The 21,760-nt window shown below is 43.3% G+C and overlaps 1 protein-coding gene across 1 annotated transcript in view; it reads left to right on the top strand.

The window, feature by feature from the left end:
- Positions 1 to 21,760, top strand: part of fgf11a (fibroblast growth factor 11a) — a 117,356-nt gene that overhangs the window by 40,373 nt on the left and 55,223 nt on the right. Inside the window, exons 7-8 of the mRNA XM_069518484.1 lie at positions 2,114 to 2,237; positions 2,606 to 3,702. Coding sequence (XP_069374585.1) covers positions 3,510 to 3,702 — 193 coding nt within the window. The 5' untranslated portion in view covers positions 2,114 to 2,237; positions 2,606 to 3,509. The remainder of the gene's footprint in view (positions 1 to 2,113; positions 2,238 to 2,605; positions 3,703 to 21,760) is intronic.

The raw sequence follows: 21,760 nt of genomic DNA, 5'->3' as shown, positions 1-21,760 counted from the left end.
AACGCTGAGTGCTGTCGGGCCGAGATACTGTTGCTCTGCTGTCGTCACAGTTAAATGTAAACCTTGTATCACAAACAGGAAGGGATTATTCTTTTTCTCTTTTTTTGAAGTGCTGTGGGCAGTTTATCAAGTGAAATCACCATTCCAGTCTGGTTTTGATGGTGTACTAATGGAATACTATACATTTTGAAGTTTGAATAGACACCAACTGAGAAGCTATGGAGATATAAATTGGATTCAGAGGCAGTATCAGGTTTCTTCAAGGTCTTAATAGGTGCAAAATTGAATACTTAATTAAAAATGTCTTAATTACGTTTTTAAATGTATGCACTCAATCATAAAAATGCTTTTTTTTAGCATTTTAATGTTACTTAGAAATATATTTTTTAAGAGAAATGTCTCGGCAGCATGCATAGTTGGTAATGTCTCCCTATGTTGCAGTTCTTTCTCAACGATACAGTATTCACACTAATACAACTACAAATAAAACAAACATGGAACACATTCGGCTTTGCTTTGGAAAAGACTTTGAAAACCTGCTGTTTCTGCCCTATTACACATTGACCAAGCCTTTTCTGTCCAGACCCCCACTCTGGAACAATGTCCCAACTTTTTGAATCTTACACAGATTCAATTGGGCCGTGAGCTAGTGGAAATGATGATTCACGACTTGCTTAATGCGTGGGAACGACATTAATTATTAGGTGGCCACCAGTTAATAAGACGCATGATGGAATCTATAACGTCCCAGAGGTCAGCATATTGTTTACGTTTGAGCCCGTGCTTTTTGAGCAGCCGAATTAAGTGTCTCTTGCTCAGAATTACTCCATGTCGAGCCGCAAGTGATTTCAGGATATTGTAACGCTGGTGGAAGTAATGAGGAGACAGGGCGTGATGTCTTCAGGACATTTATTTTCGTTCTTTTTACCACGAACAAACTTTGTGAACTCCTGCACACAGAGACGTATCTCAACGGCCCTGCCACACCCACCAATCGACGGCGCCCATACTCAGCATTTTCAACTTCCCTGATTGGCCGAGAGACAGACAGCCAGTCCAGCTGGAAAGCAGGGTCGCTACACTATCATTGTAATTCATCCCTAGATTAAAATAAAACGAAATCAGATCAAACTTGTCCATGTTTGCGGCTGAAGCTACTGATGCCAGAAAGTCAACAGTCTCACTGAAGAAATGACAAACATTTCCCGTGGCAACGTCTTATTAATTTGTGGCCACCTCATGATCATCTCGTTCCCACGCATTAAACAAGTCGTGACCACGGGATAGGATCTCAATGTCCTACCTCCTCCATGCTGACATTGGCTTAATGTGTTTTTTTCCAAATTTTTCACACAATCACGTTCTGTGAGGTAATCTTGCCAAACTGCATTCTGACTGTTGGACTTGATTGCGTGCTGCACGTGCCGCGTATGTAAAAGTGTGTGCGACTGGCTGTTCTTGTAACAGATGTAGGGGTGATGTGACGGCAGTGACGCAAGGTCCTGACTGACTCAGACTGTGTCACAGCATCTGTACGTCCTTGTCATCGCTGAAGGAACAGCACTGACAACCTCGCTCAGTTTGTCTCTTTAAGACAACATCACTTCAGAGATGCTGGGGCGGGTGTGGCGGGAGGGAGGGATGTTGGAGCATCACCCCAGCTCCGACCCGGCCCAGATCAGCCTTGCCTGGTGCGGCTGCAGGGGGTGATGAAGAGAATACGGGAGACTGGGGAGGAGGGGACTTTGAACCACGCATGTTGATGGAGGGATTTGAGTAAGAGAGGGGGAGGGAGAAAGAAGAGCAAAGGGGAGGGTTTAGGGAAATAGACTTGAGAGAAGGAGGGAGAGAATGTGTGTGTGAGAGAGGGAGAAAGAGGGAGAGAGAGCGTGTGAAGCACACTGCCAGCGCTCACTCTGTAATACACTGTGAACAGGGACAGGCAAGAGAGCCGCACACTCACACACTCACATTTACACACACACACATGCTGCCTCTGTCACATACTCTCACACCCATACACTTTCACACTGTGCTGCTCCTTCACACACACGCATGTACACACTCCCTCACACGTGTGCGCTGAGGCTGAGAGGTGTCTTGTTCCGGGCAGACACACACTTTCCCCTCACACACATGGACGCACACTGTGCAGCCGGACACCACAGAACCAGATCGGACGACTGTCACCCACCGGTGGAGACTCTCACATGAGCGCCGGCAGGACACCATCTACAGTAAGGCATGGCTACCTGCCAGCATCCCCCCCCCCTTCTCTCCCCTCTCCCCCTTCACCTCATCTCCTCTCCCCTCCCTTTCTGTCTCCTTCCATTCATTCATCCCTCGTTCTCCCAACTGCGAGGTGGCATGCCTGGCTGAAGGACACAGCGCTGCGCTCTGCTGTGGTGTAACGCGCTGCCTAGAGAGTTGGAGAGCCCCAGCCGACAGAGGGGATAGATAGACTCACTGCACTCCCTCCCTCTGTCTTTTCCTTTCAGTGTCCCTGTCTCTCTATTCCTGTGCTCTCTCGTTTATGAATGTCACCTCTATCTCTGGGAAATGCTGGATTTATCAAGCCGTCTGTCTTTTTCCCCTCTTCTCTTAGGGTGTGGGTGAACACAAGGGTGATGCCAGGAGAGCTTAGAGGAATCGAGCCGCACTCTGTCCAGCAGAGACTGTCCGCAACCCTTTATCCTTGTCCCAGCTTGCAGAGCTGATACCTCAGGTCGGATGGTCCCTACTTCTTCTACTTCTTTCGCTGTGACATTGTTTTGAATGGAGACATTTTTCAGGTGAGGAAGAGAAAGAAAAGGAGCAGCAGTGTGTCCCGACAGTTATTTTGGAGAGTTGGTTTTGAGGCGTTTCTTTTTATCCCACTGAACCGGATCAGGTTCTGATCTGAAGGACTGAGCGTGCTAAGAGGACTTAATGTGATTATATTTTATTTCATTCTTTTTTGTTTCACAATGTGGTGCTCGGTTCTGTTGCTGAACCCTTTGGCACAGGATTGAGTCAAACTTCAGAGGAGCCAAGAGAGGAAGAGGAAGGTAGACTTGGACTGGGACAGAGGCATCAGAGGACAGCATTTACATTGCACTGTTTTTCGGGTTGATGACGACATGACTTGTCTGAAAAGAGGAAAAGCGACATAACAAGGCTTCACCTGAACCTGACTCCAAACCAGAAAACAAACCCAGAGACATTTAAAGGCAAATCACCCAACCCTCAAAGAGCGAGAGTTGTCTGTTTTGGGTGGGCCTTTGTGGAATCCACCCCTCTTTCCTCCACCCCTTTCTCTTCCTCCCCTCCTCTCCCTCTTTTTCTGCCTTTCTCCCTTCCGCTACGGTCCATCCTCTGAAGCCCCCTCCTCCGCTCTGCACCCCTCCCTCAGCGGTGCTCCGTCGCCCTGGGTGAGCGGGAAGGGGGGTGGCCCACGGTACCCCCCGACACCTGGGCGCCACCGAGCCGCCAGAGGCTGGTGAGGCGGCGGCAGGGTCAGCGCTGGGAAGATGGCCGCTCTCGCCAGCTCCCTCATTCGCCAGCGCAGGGAGGTCAAGGACCCCCAAGCAAACCGGCAGATCGCCAGCAAGCGCAAGCCATGCCCAAAGAGCAACAAGTCGCTCTGCCAGAAGCAGATCCTCATATTAATATCCAAGGTTCGACTATGTGGCAGTCGAGGGAGAAAAATGGAGAAAAGACCAGGTGAGTTCCCGAAGGCCTTCCTCTTAACTTCTCATGTATTCCAGTTTCTCCCTTCCGTCCTGCTTGCTGTTCATCTTCTCTTCTTCTTTGCTCCGTTTTCTGCCTGCATTGGATAACTGGATTTTGATGGTTGACTTGCCAGACTACAGATTAATCCTCAACTGTAAAGCCTTAATGGAGAACATCCACGGCTTGTAATTTGTAGTTCAGGACTTAATCTGAATCTGGGAAACATCCCAGTCCATCTTCCCGGTGGCTGTACACAACATGTCCTGTATTTATGGTAGTACAGGAAATAGACAGAGCGAATTCCTGCTTTATTACAGACAGATCTGTACCAGCGGCATGACCCATCCTGAGCTGTGACTATGTTGATGACTTTGTTGAGGTACATGTCAACACATCCACACACAAGCGGGTGAGCACAAACAAAGTTGTCTCATACATACGGTGATTTACGGTGATATAAAAACGTCAAGAGGCGCCTCATTTGCAATTCTGGGAGCCATTACTCTCCCTGTGCTTCCCTCAAGGCAAGTGGAACACGGTGTGGCCTAATTTATCTTGTGTGTTTGTCTGTTAAATGTAATTGGACAATTGTTCATTGAAGCTAAATTAGACAATTACATTTGATTTATGTAGAATTTGGCTCAAAATGACAATCACCATATACAGTACAGACAAATATACTGTATCGATTGTATCGTAACAATAATGTTGTTCCTCAGACGTTCTCTTGGCTCAATGAAACTTTCTGACATTATTTTGAAATGCATATCTATATTTAGTTATGGTTAGGCAGGACTGACCAGTAAACAAACACAAAAACATATGAGTGGGCAGAGCCGAGTGATTGGATTGCACTCAATCAACTTTGGGCGATCGCATTGTGATTGACCAAACCACCTCGAGGAGGTCAGGGACGCATTGTAGCAACATTGAACACAAGTGAAAGTGGAGTTCCATTGTCAGTCACAAAAATAAACACTCGATGGGTGGACATGTGTATTCATGCACAGCTGTTACACAACAGCGAGGTCGCCGATGGTCAGCTGGCAGCCATTATTCAGTAAACACATTTAGCAGTCTTCTTCTGTTCTGTTACACAGGCTATTTTTTTCCCCCCTGTGTGTGTGCGTTTTTGTGTGTGTGTGCACAATATAACAACAACCAATAGATGGACTTTCACCAGGCTCTGTGGGAATATTCTGTTGGTGGGTATCTCCAGATAACAATTTTTTGGAGCTAATCGATTACGTGTGTGTACTGGTGTGTGTGGGGGGGTCTGCATGGTATGCTCGTTATGCTCTTACAGCAGGACTGGTCGAGATCTGCCTGCTACTGAAACCTGTTTGTTTATTAGGTGAACCCACACAGTGACAGCGGCATCTGCCAAGTTAGCTATCTTTATTTCTGTACCTCCTGAACGATCTTGTCCCACATCTGCCTTTCTGCAAACCCACATGCACAACCTCTGTGAATTGGTGTGTGTGTGTGTCTTAATATTTGATGCCTTTGTGTGCCAAGTTCATCATGATAATTATGTGGGGAACCTCTAATGTGGGAAGCAACATCTGCCATAGAGGCTACTGCACTCTATATTGTAATTACGGTTGTAAAATATGTTGGACAGGTCATGGCAGTGCCAGCTCTTTGGGAAAAGGCCACTCCTGTGCCATACCCATTGTTTGAAACCATTTTCATCTTAATGGCCTCAGTGTTCCTCACACTCTTGTGGATCTTTTATGGTAATTGTGGTGACGAGGTGGAGTCTGTGGTTAGAGATTTCAAGCTTTTACCATCACAGGAGTCTGAGGAAAGTCTTGCCTGTGACGTGCATCTTCATCTTTCTCTCAAGGAGTGTCTGCTTGTGCATTCATCTGATGGAGGGCACTGCTGACCCCTTCCCATGATTATGTGTGCTAGAGCTGGTGTATCTCTGTGTACATTCTCATCATGTGTGAGTTTCTCCCTCCCTCTCTGAGCATCAGCCTGAGGCCACAGTTGACCCCTGGCCGGGAATAAACAACTCAAATATTCCACCTCCTCCTCTTCCTCCTCCTCTTCCTCCTCCTCTTCCTCATCCTCCTGGCAGGGCTTCAGAGTGGCCTGCTTACAGCTTGCCTTCACTTTGCCTCCAGCTTGCCTCCATTGTCTCTACTAGCATTGTTTGGCTTCTATTGGCTTTCTCTGCATCCGGTGGCTTACAGTCTCTTGCATTGTCTAGTATTTTGGTTGGTTGCCATTGTTTTTTAAATGGCCTCCATTCTCTTACTGTGGATCTGGTTACCCTCTGCTGGCTGATGTTGACATTTGACTCAAATTTTATTATGACAATAAGGACAGAGATGATATAATGTGGGGACCTACACATAGTATTTTACAGTAAGTACTAAAATGGCCGTGTCATTCACTGTTTGCTGGGAGAAACACACTTAATAGCTCCAGAGCAATATTACTGCACTCTATGGAAAGTTTTACCATATACCAGTAGTGAATAGGCAGCCTTCTAGGTCAGTGAAATACCAGTATACGTAGTACTAGTGGTAATTGGAGTCGTCTCAGTAGGGGCGAAGTTACACTTTAGAGATTACGCTTCCATCCTTGTTTTTTTCCACCCATCACACACTGTGGTTTTTTTTGGTTGAGAATTCTGCAGAGATAATCCGATGGTCTTTGTATTTTAATGCATAAAGTGTGTGCTACACGTCAATGTTTCACCTTGACAACAGGGAGTCACTTATTACATATTTGACAACAAACCTGAATAAGAATCAAAACCTTGAGAATTGCTCACATGTGCTGGGCCTCAGATTTAAAAATCTGGACACTCTATTTGCATAAACTTATGTCCACCTGGAACACAGTGATTATGTGTTTGTGTGTGTAGATATTATCATGGATGTCTGAATGTGTGAGGCTAGCCAGGGGGGACATTTTACCAAAAAACATGTGTGTGTGTGTGTGTCCTAAACATTTTCTACCCACCTTTATGTGTCCCTGCATGACCCACATACCTTCCCATCTAACATCCTCTCTTACACTCTCATCCCCCATCTCTCACCTCTACAAACACACACACACACACACACACACACACACACACACACACACACACACACACACACACACACAAACTCTAACCCTCACCTAACCCATACTAATGATGCCCCAGCATTACAGTCCACTCAGCTTATAACAAGGTCAGCTTGCCCTGCAAACTCACACACACACACACACACACACACACACACACACACACACACACACTTATTTCAAGTTTAGGTATACACACATCTTGTATGTGTAATTATGAATGCACTCACACTTGCACAATTACAAACAGACAAATACACCCACACATTCATATTCACAATATCACGACAAAAACAAATAATGAGATTTCATGATAGGTAGAGAGTGTGGAGGGGAGATAATTTTGCCCCGGCTTTTTGTGTAGCTTGCTCTGTGTGTGTGTTGGGGTAGCCCTGATATGATCTAATGAGGATGTTAAGCCGCCTATTCGGTATCAAAGTGAAACCAAAATAGCTTGTGTTGTCCTCTGACTGCCTGCTGGAGCTGCTGTGGAAGCCCCCCTCTCTTCTGTTAACAGGATAGAATAACACTCTGAGTTGTTACTGCAGCACGGGGCCAAGTGTTCATCCAGCTCCTGCAAATTGGTTTGTGTGTGTATGTATGTGTGTGTGTGAGAGAGAATATGTGCACGTTTGAGTCGGAGACAAATGACAAATGACAGTGTGACAGTAGTCAGCACACCCACCTCGGCCAGAGTCTGAGATTGTGTGTGTGTGTGTGTGTGTGTGTGTGAGAGTGTGAGGCTCATTGTTGTGCCGTGATTCATCAGGACACATCAGCTCCTCTCATTAACACACACTGATTTATCAATAATGTGTGGCAGCGTTTGGAGAGCACACATTGAACCGGGGCGATTTACTGCCTCATAGACCGGACACTCTGGACAGGCCCCACAAGGGAGGACTATATCTTGCACTCTCTCTCTCTCTCTCTCTCTCTCTCAGCTTTTCCCTTTCTCCTCCTTCCTTTCAGTCCATCCTCTGACCAGCTTTCTCCTCCGCTCCCTATCTCACCTCCCTTTCCCCCGCAGCTTTGATCATCCCGTCCCCTTGCCACCCCACACGCTTGTCTTCTCAAGGACATCTGGCTTTCTTGTAAATGTCTCTCTCCACCTGTGTGACTGCCCGTCTCTCTCCACTTGCTGTATATCCCCCTTGTCTCCAATCATCTTGTCTTTGGGCCAGTCACTTACTCGCTGGATGATACAATGGCAGAGATACTGTAGCTATTGTGAAGCCATATTACGTAACAGCTGTTGTATTGTTAATGGCTCAGGAGCTAGCGTGATGCACGTGAGGGTAGTTTGTTTATTGTTCTTCTCATGCGAGATGCATTTTTCTGTCTATGGATGAAAAGCGTAGTTTTGGGAGAGGAAACAAAATGGAATTTGTGTGAGTGTTATTAACTAATAACGTTTGATGAAATATTTTTTTAACATATCCGTTAATTTCATAAATGCTTTGTAAATTGCAGAGTTGACGACCTGACACTCAACTTTCACTGAGAACCTGATGATGACTAGATGATAAATTGATGCCTTGTGCTTTGATTCCTGTTTAATTCTCTTGGAATCATGAAAGCTGTAAATCAAATTATAGAAGCATATATATATACAGAGAGTACTTTTTCAGTTCTTTCTCAGTTTTAACAAAATTACACCTGTTCCTCTGGGCGTCAAAACAAATTCAAACCTAGAAACGGAACTATTTCTAAACAGCACTCTGTGACACCATTGTGTGTCAAATTAACTGAGTGTTTCTTTATTTCCAACAAATCCAACAGAGTGAGACATCGTCTTTCTAGTTGATCGCTGATTGATTTCAGAGTCTATTCACAAAACTGCAATTTCAATCATAACATATCAATAATTTAAACTTGTATTGTGTGTGTGATGATTGTCAGCCACCCTGAACCGAACCGTGTCTACTTTGATGAACATGCGTAGCACCACACAGGCCTACTGCCTTGTGTAACATATTCTGAAAAGGACAATGTGCAGCATGCGTAGCTGAGGAATAATGATGTGATTGTACTATAAACCTCTACATGCTGCGCTGACTCACTCCATGCATTGGCTGTTCAGTGTTGTCTTCTCTGTAGCACCCAGATAACAAATGACACAGTACAGAGAATGTTCCTTCTCCTTTTATGCCTCAGTTGCTGCTTCACTAGCTGTTTTGGGGTTGTCCGTCCATCCCATTCTTGTGAACACCATCTTTCAAGAACGCTTGGGGGGATTTTTTAAAAATTTGGTACGAATCTTCACTTTAACTCAAAGATGGACTGATGGGATTTTGTTTTTTTTTCAAGGTTGTAGGTCAGAGACTTATTCTATTCTGCTCTTGTGAATGTGATATTTCAGGAACACCCAAAGGGGATTAAATCACATCTGGGACAAACATTCACTAGGATTAAAGGATAACCTGATTCGAATTTGGAGGTCAAGGATCAAGGTCACTGCGACCTCACAAAACCCTTTTTGCCTCAAGAATCATATGTTCTCTTCGACTAACAGATTAACTGGTTAGATTTAAGTAATCAAAGGTCACGGTGGCCTCAGAAAACATGGTTTTGGTCTCTTGAACATGATTTCTCATGTCTGCCTTTCTAGAATTTTGATTTCAGTACTCAAAGATAAAGGGTATGGTGAAAGAATTTATGCAAACTGAAACAACACTGGTAAACAAAGGCATAAACCTCAGGGCAGTAATTCTCGTACCTTTGACTAGATGGAAACTATGTTGTCTAAGATCCCAATAGAAATCACCTTTATCACAAGGACACTGTCAATATTTTGAAGTGTAACAAATAACCAAACCTTCGGTGATGGATCTGACCCATCTCTCTCTTAAAAGAAATATTGCCACGTCCTCTCGCTGTGCAGCAGCTTGACAGCCGCTGTTGTTTGTAGCAGGTCTCTGTCTCTGCCAATGCAACAGATGTTGTGTATGAAATGGGGCCTGGAGTAAATGATTCAGAGATGCTAACATTTAGCCTGTGATGATCAATGTGGACTTTCAGTGTCGGCCCTCCCAACCAATTGATTTATGGAGCCAACCACTATTTGTTTTGCTGCACGGCACTTTTCCGATGGGCATCAATCATCATTATCAGAGAGAATAGAATATTTCTGGTGGCAGCACCTCTGTGTGTGTGTCTTCTGTTGTATTTTAGTGTGAGCTAAAAGTTTGCTTGTGTGTGTTTGACTTAATAAGTGTGTGTGAGAGAGAGAGAGAGAGAGAGAGTTGGTGGGGACATGCTGGGTTTATGAGCGCTGCAGTGCCCTGGTAGGAATGAGGTTAGCTGCTCGGACTCAATGTGGAGCGTTCTTGGCACGGCACGCCACAGCACGGTGCCGGGAACACCAGAGTGTAATGAGAGCAGGGCAATGAGGGTGAAGGGGTTTCAAATCTGGAAACTTTGCTCTTCAAATGACCTCCAGCTGACACACACACACACACACACACACAAACACACACACACACACCCCATCTATTTATCTGGGATGGCACTTGACATCTTATTTTGCATCAGACAATTTCCACTCTGCTGGGATTTTCTGTCATGAGAATCCAAGTAACAAACGAGTGGCAAGCGTTGAGTCAGCATCTTGCGGCCGCCCCCCACCCGCTCAACCTTGCCTTCCTCAATGTCACAATTCCCCACAGAAAGAGCGCATTGTCCCTTTAATCAATTCCTGATGTTCAAATCGCAATATTAACATGCTGAGGACAGTAGAGACTGCATTAGCATTTTTTTTTAATGCAATCAATTTGTCGCATTTGTTTGTGAGCGTTGCGTGAGTTGAGCTGGACGTGTGTCACATGGAGATGTTGGTTTCGGGATTCAGGACACACACACACACACACACACACACACACACACACACACACACACACACACACACACACACTGCGAAAACACAGACAGCATGAAAGCCTTCTCACTAGATTCCAGACACGATATAGAGGCATGAAACAGCATATATATCCACGATAGCAATAAACAGATAAGCACAGACACACACACACACTCCACCCTAAACATTTCGAACCTGCAGTTGAGTGATGCTCGAGAATAAAGCGGCCTAATGGGAAAAGCCTGTGTGTGCATGCTTTCCTGCTTGCGTCTGTATCTGATTACGTGTTAATGTACTTTGATCACAGGGACTGTGGCACCCAAGGGTGGTGTAGGATTTACTGACAGGTGTTCCAAACCGACAGCTCAGCACACTGTGCCTCAGTCCCCATGTTTGTCTGTGACAGGAAAGATCCAACGTATCTTACATCACCCTGCAAAAACATATTTGTTATATGAACTTTGAAATATTATTATTATGAATACGACTTTCCTTGTAAAGAAATGAAGAAACTCACAACAATTGTCTCCAGTAGAATACAAATTCTTGAGCCTTTAGTGTGTGGCATAATTGGAGATCATTAGCTGCTGGCAGCTGTAAAAGTGGATGGTTGGTTAACTTTATCGAGTAGAAACTGGCCAGACTTCTTCAGTGACTTACTGAAATACACGTCCTGTAGTTCAGATGAAGCAAGTGTACGTTTTTGAACAAAGTCGTGATTTTGAATTCAGAAATTCTAATGCTTCAACTGCTAAAGTAGGTTTATCAGTGGAAATATGTTTGATAGAGATTATTTTGCTGTGAGCACCACATATAAACTTCCTTTCACCTCCATTATATTAGGATGTCTCTTTTTATATAAGGCTCTTATATATAGGCTGTTTTTATATAATTTGGTTGAACTTTCCCTTTTAAATTATTATGCATACAACACGTGTCAGGTAACATGTCCAAATGGCCCAAAAGATTTTTCATTCCTCATATTAACTTTCTTTGCTTGTAGAGAAAAAAAAAGTATGTTTACTGTCTTTGTGGTGGAAAAACACAGCCTAAACTTTTTTAAAAAGGGTATTTTCAAAGATACTAAAGAAGAGCACTTTGTAAAATGTAGGATCCAGGACTTTGACCCCTACTGCTTCACTTTTTGTAAAAATATATATTATGTACTGTGGGAGTGCACTTTGTTTGCGTCAAACGGATAATAGTGCATTAGCGTATGACCATCTTAATGGAGCAAAAATTATTATATTATTGTGTGCAGCGGCACAGAAGGAAAATCTATCTCGTGCACAGTTTTCTTGGCTTTAAAAGATAATCACACACAATCACACAATATTTAAAGTATATACAACATTATATAGATATTTATTCATGTATTTAAAGGGGACCAGGTTATTATATGTTTTCATACCACGTCATGTTCTGCCAATTCACCTTTTTATTATGTCAGCCTATCCCTGGTCATCTCTCTACCATTCTTTTATTTCCCCTCTGTCCTGTTTCCTGTGCAGCCCTCAAACACGCACGCTGCAGTGGCTGTACTTAAAGTGCTGTCACCCAGTCAGAACATGAATAATACTGAATAATGTAACTTGCGTGCATCTATAGACAGACAGCAGAGGCGAGAGTTCCCGCCATATAGGGAAAATCCATTAAGTTGCGGTGTAGAGACGGAACAGACGTAACACTTCAGGCGTTCACATAACGTACATGCACACAGGCTGCGTAGACAAATGCAAACACTAACAGTTTCTCTTGTTTGGGAGAGAAATGTGGGAAATCACAGGGACAGGCATGCGGTTTACATGCAGTTCACAGCGCCTCACTGTCTCACACTGACTGTAAACACACGGTATGTAAACGCAAACAGTGGCGACAAAAGAGCACATGGTGCAAACAGAGCTGTGAACTATACTGTATCAACCCCCTCGGGGCATGGTGAGCTTTCAGAAGCAAATGTGTGCATGTTGAATCAGGACCTGCAGCATGTACATGAGTTCTTTGTGTCAGGATTTGGCATGTGTTTGATGCTTTTTGAAAAATGCACGTTTGTACATTTGTGTGTGTGTGTGTGTGTGTGTGTGTGTGCACACGGGGCACCTTGCTGATTGCAGCACCCTGTCTACCTGTGTGTTGTTCCCCTGTGATACACAAGCACAGGTGCGTGATGTGTCCTTCACTTTAATGTGCTATCAATCTGTAAAGTTGGAGACATGCCAGCACACACACACACACACACACAGGACGTTTCATACTTGTACTCTAGAAATGTCTGTTGCGCTCTCAGAAGAGATTTTGTGTGCAGATGAGAGGAGAAGCTCCTTTTTAAAACTGGGGCTCTACCTCCGCCATTAAATTATCCATCATGCAATTACTCTCCCATTCTGCCGAGAGGGAGCCAGAAGAAGAGAGGGAGAGAGAGACAGACTGAGAGAAAGCACCTCGAGCCATTCATCAAGTCTGGCTCGAAATCTAACATCTTATTAGTCAAGTAAAATTTGTTGTTGTTAAACCTATTTTACTGTAAGCTTTTGCCTAAACCAAGAGATTATATCATGAAATAATAAGCTACAGTAACATCAAGATAAAGTTTAATGTTTGCCCCTGGAAACAAAGTGGAATTATCACCACCCTGATTGTTGTAGGCTCATCATAAAATAGGCCTTAAGAGTGAAAGTTAGACCAAATGACTGCAGACAGATTTTCCTTTTTACAGTTAAAGCTCCGCTAATTAAATAGAAGTGGCTGCTCACAGAGAAAGATCACACATACCTCATTTATACAGATATACACTTTAGCACCTTTAGGCTCATTGTTTTGGTTTTGTGGGCTGTGACAGAATTGTTTTTAATCCCATTTGTCTCATGAACCCAATTTCCACATTTGGCAGCTCTTTATAGGGAAAAAAAAACTTTTATGAAGTGTTTGTGAACACAAAACCAGTACGTTTTTAAGATCATTTTCATCATGAAGGTGTATTTACTGGTTGACAGCAGTTGACAGATATTGGGAGAGAGTGAGAGGCCTCAACTAATCCTTCTTATCTTCAAGATGAAAGTCCTGTAGGTTTGCAGGGAGTCAGTTCAAATCATTTTCATCCATTTACGTCAAATTAGAGAGCTTTTGGTTTCATGATGGATTTGTAGAGAGACAGAGCCGGGAGGAAGTCCTGATCGAAATCTTTGTGAGTTTAGACGTTGCAAGCCCCTTAAGGCCGTTGGGCCATGAAGGACAGCCATTCACAGATATTTATCATCATTATTTTTAAACCATTGCAGCTTTATTAGACGGTTTGAAGTGGTAAGTGACGGGATGGAGCGGCGGTTGGGCGCTGACATTCACAAAGGTCACAAGACAGATTCAAACCCATGATGCTGTCTAGTTTGATGACTCATATCTAGAGAACATCTATAGCTCTCCCCCTTTAGTTCATGTTCAATGCATAAATAGATATATTATCATATGTATTTATGTTCAGTGTGTGTCATGTAATTCATTGAACGACATGCTGAGATAGAAGGCTGCAGCATTAAATCCTTATAATGAAACCAGATGATATCACTTATTCAAACAGTCCTCATCACAAATTCATGTCACACTCTTAAATCAAGGCCCACCATTTCAACATTGCAGAAGATCGGTTTTTAAACTCAACGCACCGCTTTCATCAGGCTGTACGCGAACATACAGCGCGGCACCTAAGTCGCCATATGCCGCAGAAACAACAGGAATTAAATGTTCATCGTAAACATTGCTTCTGCAGAAGATGGAACACAGATCTCTGCTGTAACATGGACGGACAAACGACGAGCTGACAGAAACGTAGAGCGGCTCAGTGGCTGAAATTGGATGTGACAGAGAACAAGCTGGATTCGGAGAGCTGAATCACAATTAGACAGGTCTCAGATTCATATGTGCACGCACGTTTCATTTGTGTGACTCTGTTGTGCGTAAATGACTCCAGTCATGATTCTCCCGTATACGCTGCCTACTCCAGACCAGCTGTCCATCAGCTCTACCTACTCTCACCAGGCAGTGGTCGGCCTCGTGGCTGCTCGACCCATGAGGGACATGGACTCTGTGCCAGGATGCCATCTTAGCTTCCTGGCAGAGAGATGGGGCGTTTTGGAATTTAATGACTTGGTATCATGTTAACTGCTGTCTTGATTTTTCATATATTCAACATCAGTACATAGATAAGTACGTCACGCATGGCAAATTAACCCCTGATTACTGTGAATGCATTGTTGTTTAATATCAAATATTAAGCCCTATAGGATACAACATCTATAGATAAGCATGTTTACATGTTTATACCAATATTTGGTGTAAATTGGCCTTTTTCTTAGTTACCACTAGAAAAAGAAACTGCTGAGTTTATTCAAACAAGCGTACAGAGGTAAATAATTCACATAGCACTTTTTTTTGAAGACACGTGTGTTTTGAAGCAAAGTATTCACCTCCACCCTCACCCCCCTCAAGCCCTCTGGGACTCAAAGTGAATTGGGTGATGGTGTGATTAGAGCAGACAAGGACAGACTGAAGTCTGACCTCGAGCCAGAGGTAACCAAGTGAAAAGAGGAGGACGAAAGACGTAGAGGAGGCGGAGGAGGAGGAAGGAGAGAGATATATAAGTGTGATGCCACAGGTCAGCAGGTCTAGATAATATTCTATCCTACTAGATTATCTTTATAATCTTAAATTAACATGACAATTAGGCTGATGGAGGGATTATTTCCTCCTAACCTGTTTTTGCATGAATCTGCATCCCCTCACTGAGCATGAATTGGACACGAGTCTATTTTGGTTGCATCTCGTGTCATGTCCGAACTATGAAGGTGTCTGTGTTACAAAGTGGGGGCCCGTGGAGAGTATCAACTTTTTGTCAGCTGTTCTTGAACCATAGAGTGCTGGATGACTTTAACTTGGCTGTGATATGAAGACACGTCTATTAAGGGGTTTGGAGAGGCATAACAAAACCCAGCAGCAGTGTGTGTGTGTGTGTGTGTGTGTGTGTGTGTGTGTGCTGTGTATTCCATATGTGGCAGTGCTAGAAGGTGGTAGAAATTCAGTGAATTAATGGCCCCATACTGACCATTATTTTTAATTGTTAATTTTGTTCAGTAGAAATGCTACAAAAAGAAAAATACCACTTAATGTATCATTTACAATAAAGTATTGATTGAGACAATTATTAAAAACTTATTTTAAGGCCAATGTTCTTGGCAGACAGGAAGAAAAAAAAGAAAACTGCTCATTTTGGGAGGGAGCATAACATATATCTTATATATAGAGCCAGAGAGAGATGGACAGATAGGGATGAGGAAGTAAAGGCAGCTCTAAAATGGCGAGGAGGAGATGGTGTGATAGAGAGATGGAAGGATATAGAGGAGCAAGGAGTCCGTCGGTGGCTGGAAGCAAGGAGGGGAGGGAGGTAAGAGGGGTCAGGAGGAGCGAGGGGAGATGGCCTGATAGAGAGGGAATGAAGGGGATGGCTGAAAGATGGAGGGACGAAGGAGGATATAAGATAAAGACAGGAATTGCTCAATTATTTCAAGAAGGGGAGATGAAGAGGAGAGAGTGAAATGAATGAATGATAGAGGATTTTTGATTCTCATATAGGAATCTTCTTCTGATAGTCTGAACAATGCCAGTAATTCAGTGTGTGTGTGTGTGTGTGTGTGTGTGTGCACCCTCTCAGCACCACGTGGAAGATAACAAAACACACACACACACACACACAACATAAGCTGTGTGAGAAAGGTTTTGTGCAAACATGTACATGAGTGCTGGTTGGAGTCTGGGGGCAGCGCCGCGGCTTTAGCAGAAGATAAGCCGTAATAATTAAGTGGCCATTAATAAATTTGATAATGAGCACACCATGTAACAGAGAAAGAGGGAGAGAGAGATCATGTGTAAGTGTGTGAAGCAGAGAGAGGAGACACACTCGCTCAGTGGGTGTCTCCTATATTCCATATCGGGCGTATCTGCTTGCTGAGATAAGTTATCATTATAAGATATGTCCTGCCTGTGACACGTACACACTGTCATCTCCGTTTCTCTCCATTTGCGAAAAGAGGGCTTTTAGCGATGCCCTTGTACCCTCAATGACAGTCAACGTGCGCCACACACTCGCATATGCATAATGTATTAATTGCTTAACATATACAGTCAAGTTTCGATATAAGGGGAATCTATTTTGAAATATTTCAAATGCTAATCTTAAACACTAACGATGTACTATTAATGAAAGGGCAGTGTGCTGACTGATACTGTGCAAGTAACTACCCACTAATTTAACAGAAATAGGTTTTTCCAATATCTTATTATAATCCAGGGACACAGAAAACAATTCAAGTAAGACAGTGTGCCATCACTCCTCTTTTATTTTTAGGGTTAATGTCTCCATGTACAAATTAGATTCAATCACTACATCACCTTGAGTTTTAAATTTAAATACAGAATTAAAATTATAAATTGTAATCTGTGTATGTCGCCTGTGGGATCAATAATCCTACGTGATTTTACTAAAAATCCCAAAAGTTGAATATAGAATAAATCAAAGCCTTAAATTAGATCAGCCAAATTACAGAATCCCCATTCGATGATAGAGAAAATGAAAAATGGTGAAAATAGTAAATGCTGTTATGTCATGGGTCATATTGAGCTGAATCTTTTTATTTAATATCTTTGAAAATCAGCAATGTGCATTAAGACAAGTAATCCTGGGTTAATCTGAGGATGAAAATATTCAGGTTTAAAAGTGAGCAAAAAAAGATCTTGTACATCATTTCAGACATTTAAGATGTGGAACATAATATAAAGCCACTTTAAAGTGTAGATAGATAAACTGGGCATAGTTTATCAATGTAGAGCCCTCCTCCTCCCAGTACATGTCAAGGTAAAGTGAACACTCAAGCCTTAGACACAGCAGCTTAAAATATTAAGAAGCTGAGACACACACACACACACACACACACACCCTCATGGTTGTATTTGAGGCTTTCAGCGGAAGTATAAATGTTAGATTACTGTCAGTCAGGGACCTTGGGAGTGCTTATGTCAGAGAGGGATGCGACATAGGAAGTTGAAGTGTGCCACAATCACAGTTTAGATCTGAGCATGTGTGAAGTTAAGCAAGCGAAGCACTGGGACAGAGGTTTGCGTGCAGGGAGTCACCCGTGGAAAACACCGGGCGGTAGAAAGGGAACAAGAGGAGAATCCCTCTGTGGAGAGGGACGGATCCAAACTATGCCACTGAACTTGCGGCACGTGCACAGATGAGCTGGAACTCGTGCTGCTTTATCGCCTGCTACTCATCTACCAGCTGCCGTGCTCATAATGTTTTAAAATGGAAATTACCTTCAGCGCTTGTGGACTCAAATGCCTTGGAAGCTGCTCAGACACGGACATAACATATGCAGCTAAAAAATGGAGATGGCTATAACACAGATATTATGTTTTGCACAGTGGATGCTATTTAAAAGGGACTGGCATTCAATTGAAGAACACTCCCTGGTTATAGTTATAGCCTTGGACACTCGAGCAACTACTTTCTGGGGGCCTGAAGCTACGGCACCCAGACTGTAATCTATACTGTCAACATGATGTACAGCCTGGAGATTGTTCACCGACTATGACTTTGTGGACTCACACAGCGTTAGTCTGAATATACACTGTCGATCCAAACAGGCTCTTTGCTGTAGTACTCTAATCTCGCCGAAAGCAGAAGTACTTTTTATTGCCTCTGTGACGTTGCCAGGGTGTTGTCCTGTGCCAGACAGTCTAATGAATAAATGTACATGCTAAATGTTTCCTGGCCACCCACCCAGAAAAGTTGATTATGTATAGGACACACATTCACCTATTTATTGGCATGATTTGTTTTTATAGCATATAATAATGTCTATAGAACCACAGAGATGATTGCTTTGAGGACTGGCTTTCTCAATGTGTTTAGTTTATTTTTTATTTCTTATAGTATAACAGCCAATAGGACTGACCCTTACATTTAGATTGTGGACAACTTAATGGAAAACTAGCAATATAGCAAATACATGCTGTATCGCCATGGATGAGATCTCAAAGTATAGCCCAATTGCAAAGAAACATGAGCTACAAGCTCTAATTTTAGCCAATAATTAGTAACTTTATTTTGAGGTAAAAACCTGAAGCACATGGTTAACCTGTATCTTATAGGTGACAACATTAGTAGTGACTGTTGCTGTAGAAAAACATACACCAATCATACCTGCTATTAAAATTTGTTTTTGGTTTAAATTTGATAGTTGTTGACCTTATGTACCCATTGAAGATGGAATGTGATTTGGTTGGTGGAACTGCCTCCAGAGTTGTGAGGTTTGTGACTGAATTGAAAGCAAATGCATCTGCTGACATAAAAGTCGCGCAAGACTGTTCCGAACCAGCGAGGAAGCAGGCAGGCAGCTAGCAGCTGGTAAATGAAGGAATAGTTCATCTCCTCAGTCCTCAGCTAGGGACATTACTCAAGACATTTGTAGATGGAGTGATGACAAGACCAGCTAAGACTACTTCTAGGACATATTCGGTCTTCATCGGGGAAAAAAACTTTGTGGAGGTGTCTTTTTCCCCTTCACTGAAACCCAATTTGATTTCTTATTTGCACGTGAAGTGCACGCTAGAGAAAATGAATGCTCCTCCTTAATGTGCCCGTTTCTGCACAAGCTATCAAAGTGTTTTGAAATGGAAACCAGTGACCAATGGACATCCCTAACTGAGCAATATTGTTTTAATTATTTAACCTTCTTGCCGTTACAAATCATTTTGTGTACATGCAGGTATTAACTCCATCTTCACGGCACACCAGCTGGTTGCTATTTTGACTCAACTTCAAAGCTCACATTCACCTTTTAAATGTGAGCGTTTATTATTCTTTCCATCTCCACATATCTCAGCCTCCCAGTTCTCAATCCTCATGCAGCCTGAAGGGGCTGTGACTTAATTGTCATTGCAAAAACCCTGCAGCAATTAGAGAGGAAAAATGGCTGAGGAGTCCCTCCACCACTACCCCCTGCTCGCCTCACCTTCTCTCCAATTAAACTTAAGAGAGAGAGAGAGAAAATGAGTGAGAGATTTAAGCAAAATGGAAGAGTTGATCAGGTTATTGAAAACCTGCCTCTCTACCCCCTGCCCCACCCCTTTAGAAGCCGTCACTTCTGTACACAGTGAATCTCCCGAGACCTTAGAAGGACCCTCTTAGTCTTAGTTTGCCTCCCTGATGCATGACAGTAATGATTGGCCTGACGATAGTCATTATGGCTTTACATGTTGTTGTGGGCCTGTCATGTTGCCAGATTCTTTGCATACTCCTCCTTAAACAGCGACTGAGCTGTTCCAATGAAGAATCTCTGGCTCTTGAGGATTTTGGAAGATGATCTGAAGTTAAGCTCCCGTTAAGCCACCCGGCGGGGAACCATCAACCTTGCGTGTCCTTCAGAAAAACAGAATACGGCCACTCCCAGAAATGCCCTCTGTATCTGGCCTTAACCTCTGACTTCCCAGTGGAGAGGGGTGAGGGAAAAAAGATTTTCTTTTTGTATTCACTAAAAAAGTATAGTACAATTAATCATCACAGCATATACAAGATAGCTATACCTATTTGCCACCCATCCATCCATGGAAGCAGCTGCAGCATTGAGGTCGACATATCTCAACTGTTAATTGTGACATTTCAGCCACTTAAATAGCATCAAATAATTGAATAAAACCAAACCAGAAATTGAACACTTGTGATAAGAACTACCTAAAAAGACAAACATAGTGATGTGTTTTTTGTCTTGTTAGTTTGGTTGTTGTTTTAAAAACTGATGTGTAAGATATAACACAACTGAGAAAAATTAGAGTCAACAGTCAAGACTTGTGTAAAAAATATCTGATATAGTTTCCTCCTGTCTGATGTGTGCATCGGCCTTTGTCTAACTGCCTCAGCCAGCAGACACAGACATCCTGTGCAGGCACGCTGATGTTGAGTCTAGCTGCTTGTCAGATTTCTCCAAGTGACACGAGCAACAAAGTGGGTCTGTATGCGTGATTGCGTTTTTATGTTTTTACTTATGTGAGTGTGAATTTTATAATCACATGTATAATTGGACAACTTTCAGCACATACAGTATGAATGAAGAATGAGGCAATGCATCCCCAGGATTAACTTTTAATTTGATCCTTGGTTAAATATCACCTGAATGCTTCAGTAACTCCCTCACACATGCACGCTGAAGTCTTTTCAGACCGTCAGTGAGTAAGGCAGAAGACTTCTCTAAAGCCAATTCAAGCTTTGCGTGCCAAGTTTTATCACAGGGTTTTTGTACCCTCGCAGGCAGCCCCGCTCTGCTGCAGCGTAATGGAGATACATGACAGTAATAAATGAATCACCAGCAGTAAGCCAGACAAGCTGACCTGCCGACAGAAAAGGAAGAAGAGCGGTACCAAAGGGACGACTGGGAGAAGACAAACGACAGATGAGCAGATGCACGGATGTAAGAGGAAATCACTGAGCCAGCTGAGGAAGATGGGGTTGCCCGGATGGGTTTTAAGGGGAAGGCCCGTCTCTGAACGCATAAAGGGAATTATCCCCGTCCAGTTCAATAAAACGGCTTGTATAATTACAGTGCAGTTTATTAACTGGAGGGAAATTGAATCCCTCAGTACTGCGGTGAGAGAGGAGGAGCAGGAGGTAGATAAGCAGGTGAACAAAGAGGGAAATTATAAGAAGAGGGAGAGCAGGAAAAAAAGAGCGTACTGTAGCTTCTCTATTCCTATTATCTCTGTTCAGCAAATTAGCCTCAGAGGTGCAGGGGCTACTGTACAACTGTTTTCTCTTGTTTTCTCCATGATGAGCTGCAGCCTGCTGCTCCGTGAGGATAACCCCGTCTCGCTCGGGCCAATTTCAGCTGACAAACGAACTGCGCGCACAATGGCCAGCGATAACTTGACTACTCCGCCCACCCCGAGGTGCCATTTTAGGACATTCTTGTTGGCTGTTTGTTGTCGAGTCCTTGCTGTTTGGTGTCACCAATCAAAGAGCAATTGTACTGGATGGGGAGCAGCTGCTTCAGTGCGATCAAG

The sequence above is a fragment of the Paralichthys olivaceus genome, chromosome 22 (assembly GCF_024713975.1).
Source record: "Paralichthys olivaceus isolate ysfri-2021 chromosome 22, ASM2471397v2, whole genome shotgun sequence".
Lineage (NCBI taxonomy): Eukaryota > Metazoa > Chordata > Actinopteri > Pleuronectiformes > Paralichthyidae > Paralichthys > Paralichthys olivaceus.
Note: the sequence above shows the minus strand (reverse complement) of the source record. Positions and strands in the feature narration are given on the sequence as shown.